Source organism: Delphinus delphis, chromosome 5, assembly GCF_949987515.2.
Source record: "Delphinus delphis chromosome 5, mDelDel1.2, whole genome shotgun sequence".
NCBI classification, from domain to species: domain Eukaryota; kingdom Metazoa; phylum Chordata; class Mammalia; order Artiodactyla; family Delphinidae; genus Delphinus; species Delphinus delphis.
The window spans coordinates 32,706,971-32,729,008 of NC_082687.1; the positions used below are offsets into that span (position 1 = coordinate 32,706,971).

The 22,038-nt window shown below is 41.0% G+C and overlaps 2 protein-coding genes across 2 annotated transcripts in view; one reads left to right on the top strand and one right to left on the bottom strand.

The window, feature by feature from the left end:
- Positions 1 to 5,553: 5,553 nt before the first annotated feature.
- TLR2 (toll like receptor 2) lies at positions 5,554 to 11,627 on the top strand. The gene has a single exon (XM_060012171.1). The coding sequence runs from the start codon at positions 5,555 to 5,557 to the stop codon at positions 7,910 to 7,912; it is 2,358 nt and encodes a 785-aa protein (XP_059868154.1). The 5' UTR covers position 5,554; the 3' UTR covers positions 7,913 to 11,627.
- Positions 11,628 to 12,575: 948 nt separating this feature from the next.
- The window catches only part of RNF175 (ring finger protein 175), a 76,906-nt gene continuing 67,443 nt past the window's right edge, over positions 12,576 to 22,038 (bottom strand). Inside the window, 3 exon segments of the mRNA XM_060011913.1 lie at positions 12,576 to 12,648; positions 12,650 to 12,690; positions 16,298 to 16,304. Of these exon segments, the coding sequence (XP_059867896.1) occupies positions 12,576 to 12,648; positions 12,650 to 12,690; positions 16,298 to 16,304 (121 nt within the window).

Consider the following 22,038-nt stretch of genomic DNA (forward strand, 5'->3'; position numbering starts at 1 on the left):
GTGTTTTTCCTGTTTGAAAAAAGAAAAAAAAAAAAAGGGCGGGGAGAGAGAGAGAAATTGTTCAGGGTGTAAACAATTCAGCCGGGTGAGATGCTTGTAATCTTGCAGAAGGTCTTGTCTGCACTGTTACTAACTCAGATCTTTACCAAAAAGCAACTGGGAGATAGGATGGCTGACTTGAAAGTAGACACCAAAAAAAAAAAAAGAAAAGAAAAGAAAAGAAAAAGGCAAATATCCTGACTTGATTACTTGAAAATGACTTATTCGCCAATATTTTAAGTTTCTTCTTCTTCCTGTTCTAAGCAGAGAACCTTTGTGTCTTCTTTAAACTTTTTATAATGTATCAATTTTATGAAAATGACCTGAAGTTGACAACATGTTTTGGAAGTTTCTAAGCCATCAGTTATTTTTTTTCATTGCTTTACTTAAGAATTTGGCTTGGTTGGTTAAATATCTTGTTTTGATTTCAGTGATTGAACATAATTTATTGTATGTGGCACCTTGGGTGTGACCTCATAAAGATATTTTAGTAAATCTAAGTTGTACTTACTCCTCCCAAATAGGTTTGCTTGTCAAAAAAAAATTTTTTTTTATCTCCACAGTGTCATTTAAAATTTATATTACTTTTTCCTCATGCAGGAAACCCATGTCTGAGTTTCTGAGTGCTGTCTTTCTTATCTATCGTTACACTAAAAAAATCCACTTGTTGCTTCTTGTTGCCTACTCTTACCTGGTTGATTTTCCATGTGTTGAAGAACATATGTTTTGGGGTACTTCTTTCAATGAAGGTCTACAAATGTCTGAAAATGTCTTATCTTTACTCTTGGATGATTATTTAACTGGGTAGAGATGTCTAGACTAACAGGTATGTTTTCTCAGCCCTTTGAGGCTGTTATTCCATTGTTTGGGGGCTAGATGAGGAATTTCTATTCTTTGGGATTCAATATGCATTTATAATTTGTAAATTTATGTTTTTCTTCAGTTCTGAAAAATTCTTAGTTATTATATCTTTCAATATTTGGATCCACACGAGCATATGTGGCAGGCCTGGGTTTTGATTTCTTATGCGAGATTTCTAGGAGGCTAGCTTCTAGCCAGGTGGAGACCCTGGGTCAGAGGGCAGAGATTTTTGAGGCCCCTGTTCACATATGGCGTAGCCTTTTCTCTGTGCTTGGCTTTATGGAGAGCCCACTGTCACTTCTCTACCATGCGCTGGGCCATGAGTCCTTCTCTAGTCTGGCTTCACCCAGGCATCTCAGCCCTCGCCCTAAAGTGGGCGTCTGTTCCTGGTTTCACTCTGGGCCACAGGGCTTCAACTTCCTCTCAGCTAAGTCGCCTCTAACACCAGGCTTACTCCTCAGACTTCCATCCTATCCCGAGTCTTGGACTAATAATTCCTCACCACTCTGGCAACTTTCTGAATTCTTTAAGCAGGTGATTTTTGTACTTTGTGCAGATCCACAGCCTTTATTAGATCTGACTCCACTCCATCTAACTTGAGCCATCGCCCTTCCCTTTCTCAGTGTCTTACACTGAGGACTTCTCTGCCCCCTCCTGTAGTGTATTGGGGAAATGGGAGGAGAGACAAGTAATTCTGACCTAAAGTGTCAAGCTGTTAACTGTAGTTTTAGCATCATCAATAATTATTATTTGTTGAAAACCTACCGTGTAATAGGTATCATATAATATGTATATGAAATAGCCCAAGATCTCTGCTCTTATAAATTTTACGTTTTAAAGAGAAAAAGCCAGGAAAAATAAAAAATGAACATATTTGACCTTAAATCTTAGCCAAAAATTGGTATAGATTTCTTAAGATTTGTGCAATATGTTACGAAGTGGAAAAAATCAGGTAGATTTTGGTCCTCCAGTACAATTATACTAAGAGGATTTTTTTTTCAACAACCGTTTAAGCAGAAAGACAATGGGATAGACATAGTGCCAAATAGTAATAGCCATTTCATCTTAACCCTGTCAGTTTTAGAGGTGGGGACAACGCTAGATCTGCGGCCTCTATGGGTTAGTTTCTGTTGTCTTCTGTTTCTGCTTTTCTCATGCTTATCACCTTGCTTTCGTTAGTGCCCAGTTGTTTTTCATTTTTTACTGGACATTCTATTTGAAAAATTGTTTCCAGAAAGAAATCTAAGGGCTAGGATGATGTTTTCTTCTTCTGGAGAAAATTTTCCTTTGCTTCTGTAGGTACCCATGAGCACTAGCGTTCCAGAAATAATCTTAGTCCGTATTCAGAGATCAAGGCTGCCCGAGCCATCCAGATAAGTCAAAGCTGTGATGCAACCTGTGAGGACTTGTTTTCCTCTAGTTCGGCCTTATCTATCCCATCTGTGACTGCCCCAGACCTTAACATTTAACTCCCTGCTTTCTAAGGCTGTCAAAAGTGCTCTGCAGCTGTCAGACTGTGCTTACTGTGTTCAACGCAATGAAAGACAAAACTGAAAAATCTGTCAGAGAATTTAAAACTATAAAAATGACATAGCAGAAGTGGAAAGGAACCAAATAGAAATGATATAGATGAAAACTGTAATAATCAAAAAATTTAAAAGCAGTGGATGGATTTAACAGTAAATTAAACATAGCTGAAGAAAGGAAAATAAACTAGAAAATAGATCAGAAGAAAATACATAGAATGAAACTTGAAGAGACAAAAAGTATGGAAAGAACAGAAGAGAAAGAGACATGGACAATACAGCTAAACTAGTGTTTAGATGAAAATGCATGACCTGAAATGGATATATTAGAAATGAAGAATGGCTGAAAATTAATGAGGAAGCATCTATCTCAGGAAATTAGAATGAGAACCGTAAAATAAATCTAGAGAAAGCAGAAGGAAGTAAATAGTAATATGAGTAGAAATTAATGAAATAGAAAATAAATAGAGGCTTTATAGAGTGAGAAGTTGGTTATTCAAAAATGCTGATAGGACTTCCCCGGTGGTGCAGTGGTTGAGAATCTGGCTGCCAATGCAGGGGACACAGGTTTGATCCCTGGTCCAGGAAGATAACCTCCCACATGCCATGGAGCAACTAAGCCTGTGCGCTGCAACTGCTGAAGCCCGTGTGCCGCAACTACTGAAGGCCGTTCGCCACAACTACTGAAGCTCGCATGCCTAGAGCCCGTGCTCCACAACAAGAGAAGCCACTGCAATGAGAAGCCCGTGCACCTCAATGAAGAGTAGCCCCTGCTCGCTGCAACTAGAGAAAGCTCGCGCGTAGCAACAAGGACCCAATACAGCCAAAAATAAATGGATAAAATAAATAAAATTTTAAAAATGCTAATAAAAACGATAAACCTCTGGCAAGACAATTGAGAAAGAAAACAGGCACAAATACCATCTAAGGAATAGAATAGAGGTCCTGCAGACATTAAAACAATAAGGGGATGAAAGCAACTATGTCAGTAAATTTGAAAATTTGGAAGAAAATGATAACTTCTTTGAAAAACACAACTGACAAAAGAATAAAAAGAAAATCTGAATCATTCTGTAGCTGTTAAATTAATGTATTTAACAAAAACAAACAACAACAAAAACTGTATGAGGACATTAGGAGAAAGAAATTTGTAGGGCAATTTTACTTCTGAATATAGATTCAAAAATTCTAAACAAAATATTATAAATAAAATCCAGCAATATATAAAAAGGATAATATATCCAGACGAATGTGGGTTTATTCTAAAAATGCAAGGTTGCTTTAACACATTTATCCATTGTAGTCACCGATATTTATTAACAAAGTGAAGGAGGAAATGTTCTTATCTCAATAAGGAAGAAAAAAAGTTTTGATAAAATTCAACATTCATTAATCAAGACAATGAAGTAAAGGTATAAGGATTGGAAAAAGTAAATAAAACCATCATTATACCTGGATGATATGATTGTGTATGTAGAAAATTAAAAGGAATCTACAAACTGTGAAATTGCTGAATTAGTTTTGCAAGGTTGCTCAATGCATGGTAGATATGTAAAACTTAATTGAATTTCTCTCTCTGTATATATAGGTATATGCCACATATAAGTAAGTAATACTATTTTCCAAACCTCAAAAGTATCAGATGTCTAGAAATAAACCTCACAAAATATGCTCAAGACCTCTGTGTAGAAAATCATAAGACATTATTGTGGTAATGAAGAGCCAAATAAATGGAAAGATATATCATGCTCATGGATTGAAAGATTCAATATTGTAGTGATGTCAATAATTCCAAAATATCTATAGAGTCATGGCATTGCCAACTAAAATCAATGGGTTTGGGCTTCCCTGGTGGCTCAGTGGTTAAGAATCTGCCTGCCAATGCAGGGAACACGGGTTCAAGCCCTGGTCCGGGAAGATCCCACATGCCGCGGAACAACTAAGCCCGTGAACCATAATTACTGAGCCCGAGTGTCACAACTACTGAAGCTTGCACACCTAGAGCCTGTGCTCCACAACAAGAGAAGCCACTGCAATGAGAAGCCTGCGCACTGCAGTGAAAAGTAGCCCCTGCTCACCACAACTAGAGAAAGCCCACGTGCAGCAACGAAGACCCAACACAGCCAAAAATAAAATAAATAAATTTATTTTAGAAAAATCAGTGGGTTTTGTTTTTGAAACTGATAAGCTGATTCTGTAATTTATAAGAATATGCAAAGCACCAAGACTAAGACTCACTTAAAGAAGAACAGGGAGGAAGGCCTTGCTCTCCTGGATATGAAGATATGTCATATATTTAATATAGTGTGTTACCAGTACAAGGATAGACAAATAGACATTGGATCAGATTAGAGAGCCCTGAAACAGACTGACCCTTAGATGGACACGTGAGTACTGGCAAAGGTAATACTGTTGATTGTTTCCCCAAAATGATCTTTTGAAAAATGTGCTGAGTCAAACACTGCTTCCTGCACTTAGTTCACTGCAGATGAGTAGGTTCTGATGGTCTGATTGTCCCTCCGCCCAACAAACCACCTTGCTCTGCCTGGGGTTCTCAGCACCCCTTCCACCTGCTAGTGCCAAGTGCAAGACAGGTTGACAAGCATGGGACCTTTTTCTTTCGGTTAAAGAGCATGCTCCTCCTGGAGCTGTATTCAGTGAAAGTTGTTCAAGGAGAGCTGTGGTTTGGCACTGTGAGATCTCTAACTCATGGGGGCATCAGGACAGGCAAGGGGCATGCTCCAATATAAGATCTGAAGTATGCAAATACGAGGTTGTAAATGCATATGGTTAAGCCTAGCCCTTAAACTGCTTGCTTTTTCATCCTCCATCATTCATTTACTTTCATCTTTCAACCCACGTTTGGTCCTGCTGCATATTCCTAGATGGTACTGTGCCTTTAAGTCATTGTTCAGTGGCGGTCTGTTGCTGGATGTGTCAGGGAATTCATTTTTTATCCTTATTCATACATTCCATTTCCCTGTCAGTTATGTCTTGGTGTGTGTGTGTGTGTGTGTACGCACGTGCTACATCTTACAAAACGTTTCTCAAGAACTGGAATTAAGCTATGGTGTCAAACACAATCACTCATTTGAACCTCTTTTCTTTGTAGGTGAGATCACTGGACAATGCCACCTGCTTTGTGGACAGTGTGGGTCTTGGGGTCTGTAATCAGCCTCCCCAAGGAGGGAGCCTCTGATCAGGCTTCTTCTCTGTCTTGTGACCCCACTGGTGTCTGCGATGGCCGCTCCAGATCTTTAAACTCCATCCCCTCAGGGCTCACGGCAGCTGTGAAAAGCCTTGACCTGTCCAGCAACGAGATCACCTATGTCAGCAACAGCGACCTGCGGAGGTGTGTGAACCTCAGGACTCTGAGGCTGGGGGCCAATGAAATTCACATGGTGGAGGAAGATTCTTTTTTTTCGCTGAGGAGTCTTGAATATTTGGACTTATCCTATAATCGTTTATCTTACCTCTCATCCTCCTGGTTCAGATCCCTTTCTGCCTTGAAATTCTTAAACTTACTGGGAAATTTATACAAAACACTCGGGGAAAGATCTCTTTTTTCTCATCTCCCAAATCTGCGAATCCTGAAAGTAGGAAATAGTAACAGCTTCACTGAGATTCAGGAAAAGGATTTCGCTGGGCTAACTCTTCTTGAGAAACTTGAGATTAATGCTCCAAATCTGCAGACATATGCGCCGAAGAGTTTAAAGTCGATCCGGAACGTCAGCCATCTGATTCTTCATCTGAAGCAGCCTGTTTTACTGTTGGAGATTTTTGTAGATATTTTAAGTTCCTTAGAACATTTAGAACTGAGAGATACTAATTTGAACACTTTTCATTTTTCAAAAGTATCCATCAGTGAAACGAATACATCGATTAAAAAGTTTACATTTAGAAATGTGCAAATCACTGACGAAAGTTTTACTGAAGTTGTGAAACTGTTTAATTATGCTTCTGGAGGCTTAGAAGTAGAGTTTGATGACTGTACCCATGATGGAGTTGGTGATTTTAGGACATTGACTCTGGAGACAATGAAACGCCTACGTGACGTGGAGACATTAACAATACGGAAGTTGCATATCCCACAGTTTTTCTTATTTCGTGATCTGAGTAATATATATTCACTCACAGGAAAAGTTAAAAGAATCACAATAGAAAACAGTAAGGTTTTTCTGGTTCCCTGTTTACTTTCACAACATTTAAAATCATTAGAATATTTGGATCTCAGTGAAAACTTAATGTCTGAAGAAACCTTGAAAAACTCAGCCTGTGAGCATGCCTGGCCCTTCCTAAAAACCTTAGTTTTAAGGCAGAATCGTTTGAAATCATTAGAAAAAACTGGAGAAATTTTGCTTACTCTGAAAAACCTGACTAACCTTGATATCAGTAAGAATAATTTTCATTCAATGCCTGAAACTTGTCAGTGGCCAGGAAAAATGAAATATTTGAACTTATCCAGCACAAGAATACAAAGTTTAACCCGTTGCATTCCCCAGACACTGGAAATTTTAGATATTAGCAATAACAATCTCGATTCATTTTCTTTGATTTTGCCAAAACTCAAAGAACTTTATATTTCCAGAAATAAGTTGAAGACTCTACCAGATGCCTCCTTTTTACCTGTGTTATTAGTTATGAGAATCAGCAGAAATATAATAACTACTTTCTCTAAGGAGCAACTTGATTCTTTTCAAAAACTGAAGACTTTGGAAGCTGGTGGCAACAGTTTCGTTTGCTCCTGTGACTTCCTGTCTTTCACACAGGGGCAGCAGGCCCTGGCCCAGGTCCTGATCGACTGGCCAGAAGAATACGTGTGTGACTCTCCATCCTCCGTGCGGGGCCAGCGGGTTCGGGACACCCGGCTCTCGCCTTCTGAATGCCACAGGGCAGCTGTGGTGTCTGCCGTGTGCTGTGCCCTTTTCCTGTCGTTCCTGCTCGTGGGAGTTCTGTGCCACCGTTTCCACGGACTGTGGTACATGAAGATGATGTGGGCCTGGCTCCAGGCCAAGAGGAAGCCCAGGAAGGCTCCCCGCAGGGACATCTGCTATGACGCCTTTGTGTCCTACAGTGAACGGGATTCCTACTGGGTGGAGAACCTCATGGTCCAGGAGCTGGAGCACTTCAGACCTCCCTTTAAGTTGTGTCTTCACAAGCGGGACTTCATTCCTGGCAAGTGGATTATCGACAATATCATTGACTCCATTGAAAAGAGCCACAAAACCATCTTTGTGCTTTCTGAGAACTTTGTGAAGAGTGAGTGGTGCAAGTACGAGCTGGACTTCTCCCATTTTCGTCTCTTTGATGAGAACGACGATGCTGCCATTCTCATTCTGCTGGAGCCCATTGAGAAAAAGGCCATCCCCCAGCGTTTTTGTAAGCTGCGGAAGATCATGAACACCAAGACCTACTTGGAGTGGCCCGCTGATGAGACGCAGCAGGAAGGGTTTTGGGTAAATTTGAGAGCTGCAATAAAGTCCTAGGATCCTTCATTAAGGGTCAGTCTTGGTCTGGTGGTGGTCTTTCTATCACTAGTTATAACTAAGTCCATTCTGACCCAATTATATGTAAACTATATGAATGAGGACTTGCTTACTGAAACAACTAAAACTGTTCAAAAGCTGCTACCAGATTGGAAAAACATAGTTCTGGGCTTTTCTTTATCCTATGAGATAATCATGATCTCACTGCATTATTGATATCTGAATTATCTGTACCAATTGACTTAGTTCATTAGGAAACAGCAGAAATGAGCAGAAGATTTCAAATGACTGTGTCCGTCAGCTTTCTGCCAGGAGACTCACGCACGTCTGTAGAGGTCGTTCTCCATCCCCGCACCTGTCCCTTCTGTGCCTGACTGCTCTCAAGAGCAGCAAGGCAAAATGTTATTGCTGTTCTTAGAAAAAAAGTGCTGTGTGTCCTCATTAAGCTTCACAGGATACAAAAAACCCTAGAAGGTATATTTTCATATGAACTGGATCTGTCTTTCTCGCTATTTGATAAGTTTCTCCAGCCATAATTACTTGAGAGAGGGTATATAACCCAAGATGCAGTAAATTATGTATTTCTATGAAAATGAAACGAATGAAATATATACTCAGTTTTGAAGGATTTGAAAGAATCCCCCTATATCCCTGACTCAGATCTTCAGCCTTTAACTACGTGTGAAGTTCTAATTAGTGTCTTGTTACTCTGCTTTCAGCCCCATCTTCTAGTCGGCTTCCCTTGCATCATGTTGCTTTTTCCTTCTTTGAAAAGTCTTGTTTCTGATTTTTTCTCTTTTGAAACATTATGAATGTACGTATGAGCTAAATAGATTTTTAAGCAAGTATAGACCTAGAGGTTCTTCACAATGACTCAGAAATATTTGATACACAATAATTTAAAAGATAGATACTACTTCCATATGTTAATTTTTAGAATCTAGATAATAAGACATTAAGTGAATACATTAAATTTAAAAGTGAGGAGCTATTTATGGACTTCATCCAACTCACTCCTTAAGCTGGGAACCACATGTGAAAGGAAGTGACCTTGCTCAGTCCTCAGCCAGAACTGGGTCTGTGTGGTTAGTTGGGGTCTGGAATCAGAAGGACCTGGGTTAGTATGCATGTATCTTTGGGCAACTCAATCTGATCCCAAATATTTTCCTGTCCTTAAGATAGGGATAATAATAAATACATCGTAGGGTCTGATGTAGATGTCAAGGTGCAGTAATATCAGTAAAGCACTGGCATGTGCCCCTGGATGAGGACCAACCCTATGAGAATGGGTACCATGGGGTACTCGCACAGGGTGACAGGTGCCTGTGGTAGGTGTTAGCTATTATTATTATTTTCCAAGAAGGAAGTCGTCTTATATATTATGGTTTGTAAATGAATGTTTTTGTGTTATGAGTACTAGCAGGGATCTAGGGTATATTTTCTGTCGTTTGCAGAAAGTTATCCCAAAGAAATAAGTTCATTAAGTGCAGGACAGGCTTAAGTCCTTGGGAAACCCAAACAGTGGGTTCTTCTATCTCACACAAACTCCTGGGAGAGTGTAATGGAGTACCCAGCCTAAGAAAAAAATAGACAAGTTCAGGAGAAGGAGACTTGAGATGCCACAGAAACCAAACACAAAATGGACTTTTTGCTTTAGTCCTCTATTTCCTTCCTACATTAAGCACAATGTTAATTGTCATGAGAACCAGACAAATTTAACGTGGACTTGACCTGTAGATTTAATTTCAATAATTTAAACAGCAATAGAAAAGCTTCATAGTTAATTGATAGATTTAAAATAATATTTTAAAAATAATCTATTTTTCTCATTGCAAATGTTAAACTGTAGAAAATTTGAACAAGAAACAAAAGCATATAAAATAAATTAAGAATCAGCTCTTATCCCTTTACCTTGAGATAACCACTGGTAACTGAGTAGTATATACATATTACTTCACAAAACTGAGACTAGATTTAATTAATTTATTTATTTAAAATTAATTTATTTTTTGGCTGCGTTGGGTCTTCATTGCTGTGCACGGGCTTTCTCTAGTTGTGGCAAGCAGGGGCTACTCTTTACTGTGGTGCATGGGCTTCTCATTGCAGTGGCTTCTTTTTGTGGAGCACAGGCTCTAGGCTCGTGGGCTTCAGTAGTCGTGTTGCGTGAGCTCAGTAGTTGTGGCTCACAGGCTCTAGAGCACAGGCTCAGTAGTTGTGGCGCATGGGCTTAGTTGCTCCGCGGCATGCGGGATCTTCCCGGACCAGGGCTCGAACCTGTGTCCCCGCATTGGCAAGCGGATTCTTAACCACTGCGCCACCAGGGAAGCCCCTGAGATTAGATTTTAAATGCCTAAACTGTGTAAAGGAAATAGCATCTTTATTTTTTTCTGATATTGTTTAGTAATTATCTAACATTTCTGAACTCTGAGGGTCATTCAGAATTCCATGAAGACACATGCTGGTTTACTTGCCCAGAGTCCTAAAGGGTCTTCACTCTGCTCTCCATAAAAGGCAGATGGCAAATACATCAGAGGTGCATTTAAGGGCTCTGCTACAAAAGACAAACTAATTTTTAGTTGGTGCTTTATCCAGTTGTGAGGTCTTTTATTTGTCTGTAGCCTGTAAGTTCAAAAATCTTGATTTATCTCTTTAATCCTTGCACATGCCTGGTACGTAATAAATATTGAATTGTTGAAATGTTTGCTGAGTAGAGAAATAAAGCAGAGTTAAATCTTCTAATAATCTGGATGATGAGCCAGCTGTAATACTGAAGCACTGAGCAGTTTCAAGAAGGAATATTACCAACCAGAAAAATCTTAATGTGAGTTATTGTCATTACAACTACAATGGAATTTTGTATAGCATTAAGTGCGTTGCTGATATTTTTAAAACATTTATTGAAGTATAGTTGATTTACAATGTTGAGTTAATTCCTGCTGTACAGCAAAGTGACTCAGTTATACATACATACATTCTTTTTCATATTCTTTTCCATTATGGTTTATCACAGGATATTGAATATAGTTCCCTGTGCTATACAGTAGGACCTTGTTGTTTATCCATTCTATATATAATAGTTTGCATCTGCTCACCCAAACTTCCAATCCAACCTGACCCCACTCCCCCTCCCCGCTGGTAACCACAAGTCAGTTCTCTATGTCTGCGAGTCTGTTTCTGTTTCATAGATAAGTTCATTTGTGTCATATTTTAGATTCCACATATAAGTGATATCATGTGGTATTTGTCTTTCTGTTTCTGACTGACTTCACTTAGTATGATAACTTCTAGATCCATCCAAGTTGCTGCAATGCGTCGCCAATGTTTCCGACAATAGATTTGTTTCTTTTCTACTTCATACAAGTGTAATGTCTTCACGTATTGCAGAATAGATGTCTGGTGTGATGTAGACAGTGTTGGCTGTTTAACAAATGACCAGTAATTTAAAATGAATTAATTTTGGGGAGTTCAACATATTCTTGGGTTAATTTGTTTGACTGGTCTTCCCAATTCTGTTAATTTTTTCTTTCTTGCTGGATTAATTCATTTGGTCAGCAAATATTTATTGAGTGCCTGTTATGTGCCAGGTACTGCTCCAAGTGCTGGAGAGATAGTAGGGAACAAAACAGATAAAATTCCCAGTCTTCATGGAGGTGAAGACAAACAGTAAACAAATGAGTCTATGATATGATTTCAGGAAATGCTGTGAAGAAAATAAAAGCAGAGTATGGCCATGGATTGACTGTGTGTGTGTGTGTGTGTGTGTGTGTGTGTGTGTGTGTGAACAGAGTGGCACAGAAGAAGAGAGTGCTTCTCTTCCCTTTAGTGCAGCCCTTGGGTGAGCTGAGTGCATGGGGCAGCCCCAGGAAACCCAGCATAGCTCTGGCCCATTGAGTGGACTGCAACACACTGGTGCTAGAGGCTTCAGGAGTGCTCTCTGCACAGAAGGGCTCTGTGGTGCCAAAGCTGCCACGTGGTAACAAGCACAAAGAACACAAAAGACTCTGTTCTAAAACCATAGATTTAACAACTCTGCCTACTTCTTTGGAGATGTTGAACTGATAAGAAGGTACTTGTTGTAACTCAACGTTGTACGTGAGGAGTACTTTGCAAACCTCTGAAACACGCCTCAGATGAGATCACTGTAAGCCAAAGTAGAGGTGGGATGTCCACAGTGGGTTGTACCAAATGTGTCAGATGCGATGATTAGAAAACGATTGTAATTGGAAGGATGCAAAGCACGCTTTATTTGTTTATTCCATTGCTCAGCTTCTCTTTAAATTCTTTACACAAGACAAAGTGCCAGTTGTTATTCAGTTCTCTAAATTCTTGGGGTCATCTCTAAAATTAGAAAAGAAGGGCTTCCCTGGTGGCGCAGTGGTTGAGAGTCCTCCTGCTGATGCAGGGGGCACGGGTTCGTGCCCCGGTCCGGGAAGATCCCACATGCCGCGGAGCGGCTGGGCCCGTGAGCCATGGCCACTGAGCCTGCGCGTCCGGGGCCTGTTGCTCCGCAACGGGAGAGGCCACAGCAGTGAGAGGCCCACGTATCGCAAAAAATAATAATAATAATAAAAAATTAGAAAAGAATGTCAATATTAAATGTAGGATTAAGGATTAGAAAATATTTCAACATGCAATACATTGCTTCTGGGGTAGGTGTACCATGCTATTCCAGACCTAGTGAATAATTAATGCCTTGGAAGATTCCTATCACCACGGGTTGCCAGGCCACCAGATAACCAGTCCAGGATTTGTCCATATAAAAAGTGTGTGTGGAGGAGCTTCAAGATGGCGGAAGAGTAAGATGTGGAGATCACCTTCTCCCCACACATACATCAGAAATAGATATACATGTGGAACAACTCTTACAGAACACCTACTGAATGCTGGCAGAAGACCTCAGACCTCCCAAAAGGCAAGAAACTCCCCATGTAGCTGGGTAGGGCAAAAGAAAAAAGAAAAAGCAGAGACAAAAGGATAGGGACGGAACCTGCACCAGTGGGAGGGAGCTGTGAAGGAGGAAAGGTCTCCACAGGAGACCCTTCGCGGGCGGAGACTGCGGGAGGCGGAGGGGGGAGCTTCGCAGCCGTGGAGGAGAGCGCAGCAACAGGGGTGCGGAGGGCAAAGCAGGAAGATTCCCGCACAGAGGATCGGTGCCGACCGGCACTCACCAGCCCGAGAGGCTTGTCTGCTCACCCGCCGGGGCGGGCGGGGCTGCGTGCTGAGGCTCGGGCTTCGGAGGTCAGTGGGGTTGGCGGCGTGAACACAGCCTGAAGGGGCTAGTGCACCATGGCTAGCCGGGAGGGAGTCCGGGAAAAAGTCTGGAGCTGCGGAAGAGGCAAGAGACTTTTTCTTTCCTCTTTGTTTCTTGGTGCGCGAGGAGAGGGGATTAAGAGCTCCGCTTAAGGGAGCTCCAGAGACGGGCGTGAGCCGCGGCTATCAGCGAGGACCCCAGAGATGGGCATGAGACGCTAAGGCTGCTGCTGCCGCCACCAAGAAGTCTCTGTGCGAGTACAGGTCACTCTCCACACCTCCCCTCCCGGAAGCCTGTGCAGCACGCCACTGCCAGGGTCCCGGGATCCAGGGACAACTTCCCCGGGAGGACGCACGGCGCGCCTCAGGCTGTTGCCACATCATGCTGGGCTCTGCTGCCGCAGGGTTGCCCCGCATCCGTACCCCTCCATCCCCCCGGACTGAGTGAGCCAGAGCCCCTGAATCAGCTGCTCCCTTAACCCCATCCTGTCTGAACAAAGAACAGACGCCCTCAGGCGACCTACACACAGAGGCGGGTCCAAATCCAAAGCTGAACCCCAGGAGCTGTGTGAACAGAGAAAGGGAAATCCCTCCCAGCAGCCTCAGGAGCAGTGGATTAAATCTCCACAATCAACTCGATGTACCCTGCATCAGTGGAATACCTGAATAGACAACGAATCATCCCAAATTGAGGAGGTGGCCTTTGGGAGCAACGATATACATATATTTTCCCTTTTGCTCTTTTTGTGAGTGTGCATGTGTATGCTTCTGTGTGTGAATTTGTATAGCTTTGCTTTTACCATTTGTCCTAGGGTTCGGTCTGTCCGTCTTTTTTTTTTTTTTTTTTTTTTTTTTAGTATAGTTTTAGCACTTATCATTGGTAGATTTGTTTTTTGGTTTGGTTGCTCTCTTCTTTCTTTTTTATTACTTAAATTTTTTTTAAAATAATTTTTATTTTAATAACTTAAATTTAATTTCCTTTTATCTTCTTTCTTTTTCTCCCTTTTATTCTGAGCCATGTGGATGACAGGCTCTTGGTGCTCCACCCAGGCATCAGGGCTGTGCCTCTCAGGTGGCAGAGCCAAGTTCAGGACATTCGTCCACAAGAGACCTACCAGCTCCACATAATATCAAACGGAGAAAATCTCCCAGAGATCTCCATCTCAACACCAGCACCCAGCTTCACTTAACGACCAGCACTATGGTGCTGGACACCCTATGCCACACAATTAGCAAGACAGAAACACAACCCCACTCATTAGCAGAGAGGCTGCCTAAAATCATAATAAGGTCACAGACACCCCAAAACACACCACCAGACATGGAACTGCCCACCAGAAAGATCCAGCCTCAATGAAATTAAAAATTCTCTAGGCCCTCTGACCCCCGTCCCCCACCGCAGCCGGTGGGGCAGGCGAAATTTTGTTGCTTGTTGGCCTTAACACATGCCTCCAAATTACAAAACAAGATTTACTACTAGGTACACATCGGAAGAAGCAGGTGTTAATACCACTGGAACTTTGCCTAGCAAATTATTTACATAATCTGGGCAACAAAAGAATTGCTTCAGAGTTTTAGAGAAATATGTTTTGAGGAGCTTCAAGACGGTGGAAGAGTAAGACGTAGAGATCACCTTCCTCCCCACAAATACATCAGAAATACGTCTACATGTGGAGCAACTCCTACAGAACACCTACAGAACGCTGGCAGAAGACCTCAGACCTCCCAGAAGGCAAGAAGCTCCCCATGTACTTGGGTAGGGCAAAAGAAAAAACAGAGACAAAGAATAGGGACGGGACCTGCACCAGTGGGAGGGAGCTGTGAAGGAGGAAAGGTGTCCACACACTAGGAAGCTCCTTCGTGGGTGGAGACTGCGGGTGGTGGAGGGGAAGCTTCAGAGCCACGGAGGACAGCGCAGCAACGGGGGTGCAGAGGGCAAAGTGGAGAGATTCCCGCACAGAGGATTGGTGCCGACCAGCACTCACCAGCCCGAGAGGCTTGTCTGCTCACCCACTGGGACGGGTGGGGGCTGGGAGCTGAGGCTCGGGCTTCGGAGGTCGGATTACTGGGAGAGAACTGGGTTTGGCTGTGTGAACACAGCCTGAAGGGGGCTAGTCCGCCACAGCTAGCCAGGAGGGAGTCCGGGAAAAACTCTGGAGCTGCAGAAGAGGCAAGAGACTTTTTCTTGCCTCTTTGTTTCCTGGTGCGCGAGGAGAGGGGATTAAGAGCACTGCTTAAAGGAGCTCCAGAGGCGGGCGCGAGCCGTGGCTATCAGCGCGGACCCCAGAGACGGGCATGGGACGCTAAGCTACCAAGAAGCCTGTGTAGCTGGTCAGTATCCACACCTCCCGTCCTGGGAGCCTGTGCAGCCCACCACTTCCAGGGTCCCGTGATCCAGGGACAACTTCCCTGGGAGGATGCACGGCGCGCCTCAGGCTGTTGCAACATCATGTTGGGCTCTGCTGCCGCAGGCTAGCCCTGCATTCCGTACCCTCCTCCCACCCCCCCCACCCCCCCCCCACCCCCGCCTTAGTGAGCCACAGCCCCTGAATCAGCTGCTCCTTTAACCCCGTCCTGTCTGAGCGAAGAACAGATGTTCTCACACAACCTACACCAAGAGGCGGGTCCAAATCCAAAGCTGAACCCCAGGAGCTGTGCGAACAAAGAAGAGAAAGGGAAATCTCTCTCAGCAGCCTCAGGAGCAGTGGATTAAATCTCCACAATCAATTTGATGTACTCTGCGTCTGTGGAATACCTGAATAGACAACGAATCATCCCAAATTGTGTAGGTGGACTTTGGGAGCAACGACAAATATATTTTTTCCCCTTTATCTCTTTCTGTGAGTGAGTATGTGTATGCTTCTGTGTGTGATTTTGTCTGTATAGCTTTGCTTTTACCATTTGTCCTAGGGTTCTGCCTGTCCGTTTTTTCTTTCTTTTTTTTTTTGCTTAAAAATTTTTTTCTTAATAATATTTTTTATTTTAATAACTTTATTTTTTTTATCTTCTTTTTTCTTTTTTTCTCACTTTTATTCTGAGCCATATGGATGACAGGCTCTTGGTGCTCCAGCCAGGCATCAGGGCTGTGCCTCTCAGGTGGCAGAGCCAAGTTCAGGACACTGGTCCACAAGAGACCTCCCAGCTCCATGTAATATCAAATGGCAAAAATCTCCCAGAGATCTCCATCTCAATGCCAAGACCCAGCTCCACTCAATGACCAGCAAGCTCCAGTACTGGACACCCTTTGCCAAACTACTAGAAGATAGGAACACAACCCCATCCATTAGCACATAGGCTGCCTAAAATCATAATAAGGCCACAGACACCACAAAATGCACCACCAGATGTGGACCTGAACACCAGAAAGACAAGATCCAGCCTCATCCACCAGAACACAGGCACTAGTCCCCTCCATCAGGAAGCCTACACAACCCACTGAACCAACCTTAGCCACTGGGGACAGACACCAAAAACAATGGAAAATACGAACCTGCAGCCTGTGAAAAGGAGACCCCAAACACAGTAAGTTCAGCAAAATGAGAAGACAGAGAACGACACAGCAGATGAAGGAGCAAGGCAAAACCCCACCAGACCTAACAAATGAAGAGGAAATAGGCAGTCTACCTGAAAAAGAATTCAGAATAATTATAGTAAAGATGATCCAAAATCTTGGAAATAGAATAGTAAAGATGATCCAAAATCTTGGAAATACAAGAAACATTTAACAACGACCTAGAAGAACCAAAGAGCAAACAAATAGAGATGAACAACACAATAAATGAAATTAAAAATTCTCTAGAAGAGATCAATAGCAAAATAACTGAGGCAGAAGAATGAATAAGTGACCTGGAAGATAAAATAGTGGAAATAACTACTGCAGAGCAGAATAAAGAAAAAAGAATGAAAAGAACTGAGGACAGGCTCAGAGAACTCTGGGACAACATTAAACAAGGGAACATTCGATTTATAGGGGTCCCAGAGGAGAAGAGAAAAACAAAGGGACTGAGAAAACATTTGAAGAGATTATAGTTGAAAACTTCCCTAACATGGGAAAGGAAATAGTTAATCAAGTCCAGGAAGCACAGAGAGTCCCATACAGGATAAATCCAAGGAGAAACACACCAAGATACATATTAATCAAACTATCAAAAATTAAATACAAAGAAGAAATATTAAAAACAGAAAGGGAAACACAACAATAACACATAAGGGAACCCCCATAAGGTTAACAGCTGATTTTTCAGCAGAAACTCTGCAAGCCAGAAGGGAGTGGCAGAGCATACTTAAAGTGATGAAGGAGAAAAACCTACAACCAAGATTACTCTAACCATCAAGGATCTCATTCAGATTTGATGGAAATTAAACGATTTACAGACAAGCAAAAGCTAAGAGAATTCAGCACCACCAAACTAGCTTTACAACAAATGCTAAAGGAACTTCTCTAGGCAGGAAACACAAGAGAAGGAAAAGACCTACAATAACAAACCCAAAACAATTAAGAAAATGGGAATAGGAACATACATATCGATAATTACCTTAAATGTAAATGGCTTAAATGCGCCCACCAAAAGACACAGACTGGCTGAATGGATACAAAAACAAGACCCTTATATATGCTGTCTACAAGAGACCCACTACAGACCTAGGGACACATACAGACTGAAAGTGACGGGATGGAAAAAGATATTCCATGCAAATGGAAAGCAAAAGAAAGCTGGAATAGCAATTCTCATATCAGACAAAATAGACTTTAAACAAAGACTATTAGAAGAGACAAAGAAGGACACTACATAATGATCAAGGGATCGATCCAAGAAGAAGATATAACAATTGTAAATATTTATGCACCCAACATAGGAGCACCTCAATACACAAGGCAAATACTAACAGCCATAAAAGGGGAAATCGACAGTAACACAATCATAGTAGGGGACTTTAACACCCCACTTTCACCAATGGACATATCATCCAAAATGAAAATAAAAAAGGAAACACAAGCTTTAAATGATATATTAAATAAGATGGACTTAATTGATATTTATAGGACATTCCATCCAAAAACAACAGAATACACATTCTTCTCAAGTGCTCATGGAACATTCTCCAGGATAGGTCATATGTTGGGTCACAAGTCAAGCCTTGGTAAATTTAAGAAAATTGAAATTGTATCAAGTATCTTTTCCAACCACAGTGGTATGAGACTAGATATCAATTACAGGAAAAAATCTGTAAGAAATACAAACACATGGAGGCTAAACAACACACTACTCAATAACCAAGAGATCACTGAAGAAATCAAAGAGGAAATCAAAAAATACCTAGAAACAAATGACAATGAAAACAAAACGACCCAAAAGCTATGGGATGCAGCAAAGGCAGTTCTAAGAGGGAAGTGTATAGCTATACAAGCCAACCTAAGAAACACGAAACATCTCAAAAAAACAACCTCACCTTGAACCTAAAGCAATTAGAGAAAGAAGAACAAAAAACCCCCAAAGTTAGCAGAAGGAAAGAAATCATAAAGATCAGATCAGAAATAAATGAAAAAGAAATGAAGGAAACGATAGCAAAGATTGATAAAACTAAAAGCTGGTTCTTTGAGAAGATAAACAAAATTGATAAACAATTAGCCACACTTATCAAGAAAAAAAGGGAGATGAGTCAAATCAATAGAATTAGAAATGAAAAAGGAGAAGTAACAACTGACACTGCAGAAATACAAAGGATCACGAGAGATTACTACAAGCAACTCTATGCCAATAAAATGGATAACCTGGAAGAAATAGACAAATTCTTAGAAATGCACAACCTTCTGAGACTGAACCAGGAAGAAATAGAAAATATGAACAGACCAATCACAAGCACTGAAATTGAAATTAAAAATCTTCCAACAAACAAAAGCCCAGACTAGATGGCTTCACAGGCGAATTCTATCAAACGCTTAGAGAAGAGCTAACACCTATCCTTATCAAACTCTTCCAAAATATAGCAGAGGGAGGAACACTCCCAAACTCATTCTACGAGGCCACTATCACTCTGATACCGAAAGCAGACAAAGATGTCACAAAGAAAGAAAACTACAGGCCAACATCACTGATGAAAATAGTTACAAAAATCCTCAACAAAACACTAGCAAACAGAATCCAACAGCACACTAAAAGGATCATACATTATGATCAAGTGGGGTTTATCTCAGGAATGCAAGCATTCTTCAATATCAATGTGCTACACAATATTAACAAATTTCAGGAGAAAAGCCATATGATCATCTCAATAGATGCAGAGAAAGCTTTTGACAAAATTCAAAACCGATTTATGATTGAAAAACCCTCCAGAAAGTAGGCATAGAGGAAACTTTCCTCAACATAATAAAGGCCACATATGACAAACCCACTATCAATATCGTCCTCAATGGTGAAAAACTGAAACCATTTCCACTAGGATCTGGAGCAAGACAAGTTTGCCCACTCTCACCACTATTATTCAACATAGTTTTGGAAGTTTTAGCCACATCAATCAGAGAAGAAAAAGAAATCCAAATTTGAAAAGGAGAAGTAAAGCTGTCACTGTTTGCAGATGACATGATACTATACATAGAGAATCCTAAAGATGCTACCAGAAAACTACTAGCGCTAAACAATGAATTTGGTAAAGTAGCAGGATACAAAATTAATGCACAGAAATCTCTTGCATTCTTATATACTAATGATAAGAAATCTGAAAGAGAATTTAAGGAAACACTCCCATTTACCACTGCAACAAAAGTATAAAATACCTAGGAATAAACCTACCTAAGGAGACAAAAGACCTGTATGCAGAAAACTATAAGACACTGATGAAAGAAATTAAAGATGATACAAATAGATGGAGAGACATACCATGTTCTTGGATTGGAAGAATCAACATTGTGAAAATGACTATACTACCCAAAGCAATCTACAGATTCAATGCAATCCCTATCAAATTCCCACTGGCATTTTTCACAGAACGAGAACAAAAAATTTCACAATTTGTATGGAAACACAAAAGACCCTGAATAGCCAAAGAAATCTTGAGAACGAAAAACGGAGGTGGAGGAATCAGGCTCTTGGACTTCAGACTATACTACAAAGCTACAGTAATCAAGACAGTATGGTACTGGCACAAAAACCAAAATATAGATCAATGGAACAGGATAGAAGGCCCAGAGATAAACCCACGCACATATGATCATCTTATCTTTCATAAAGGAAGCAAGAATATACAATGGAGAAAAGACAGCGTATTCAATAAGCGATGTTGGAAAACTGGACAGCTACATGTAAAAGAATGAAATTAGAACACTTCCTAACACCATACACAAAAATAAACTCAAAATGGATTAAAGACCGAAATGTTAGGCCAGACACTTTCAAACTCTTAGAGGAAAACATAGGTAGAACACTCTATGACATAAATCACAGCAAGATCCTTTTTGACCCATCTCCTGGAGAAATGAAAACAAAAATAAATAAATGGAACCTAATGCAACTTAAAAGCTTCGGCGCAGCAAAGGAAACCATAAACAAGACAAAAAAAAAAAAAAAACCCTCAGAATGGGAGAAAATATTTGCAAATGAAGCAACTGATGAAGGATTAATCTTCAAAATTTACAAGCAGCTCATGCAGCTCAATATCAAAAAAACAAACAACCCAATCCAAAAATGGACAGAAGACCTAAATAGACATTTCTCCAAAGAAGATGTACAGATTGCCAACAAACACATGAAAGAATGCTCAAGATCACTAATTATTCGAGAAATACAAATCAAAACTTCAATGAGGTATCACCGCACACCAGTCAGAATGGCCATCATCAAAAAATCTACAAACAAGAAATGCTGGAGAGGTTGTGGAGAAAAGGGAACCCTCTTGCACTGTTGGTGGGAATGTAAATTGATACAGCCACTATGGAGAACAGTATGGAGGTTCCTTAGAAAACTAAAAATAGAACTACTGCACGACCCAGCAATCCCACTACTGGGCATATACCCTGAGAAAACCATAATTCAAAAAGAGTCATGTACCACAATGTTCATTGCAGCTCTATTTACAATAGCCAAGATATTGAAGCAACCTAAGTGTCCATCAAGAGGTGAATGGATAAAGAAGATGTGGTACATATATACAATGGAATGTTACTCCTCCATAAAAGGAAAGGAAATTGAGTTATTTGTAGTGAGGTGGATGGACCTAGAGTCTGTCATACAGAGTGAAGTAAGTTAGAAAGAGGAAAACAAGTACTGTATGCTAACATATATATATGGAATCTAAAAAACAAACCAAAAAATGGTCATGAAGAACGTAGGGGCAAGATGGGAATAAAGATGCAGACCTACTAGAGAATGGACTTGAGGATATGGGGAGGGGGAAGGGTAAGCTGGGACAAAGTGAGAGAGTGGCATGGACATATATACCCTACCAAACGTAAAATAGATAGCTGGTGGGAAGCAGCCGCATAGCACAGGGAGATCAGCTCGGTGCTTTGTAACCACCTAGAGGGGTGGGATAGGGAAGGTGGGAGGGAGGGAGACGCAAGAGGGAAGAGATATAGGGATATATGTATATGTATAACTGATTCACTTTGTTATAAAGCAGAAAGTAACACACCATTGTAAAGCAGTTATACTCCAATAAAGATGTTAAAAAAAAAAAAAAGTGTGTGCGCTCCGAGATGAATCTCAGTTAAGTAGGTTGCTCTACCTACAGCCATGTAGCAGAAATAGTCATTGTTATTTACACTACACCCAATTTCCAAAAATAAATCGAATCCATCCACGTTAAATTCCCCAAATATCATAATCCCAAACAAGAATAAAAGGCAAGGGTCACTTACTAAAAAAAAGAGGAAAGGGGGG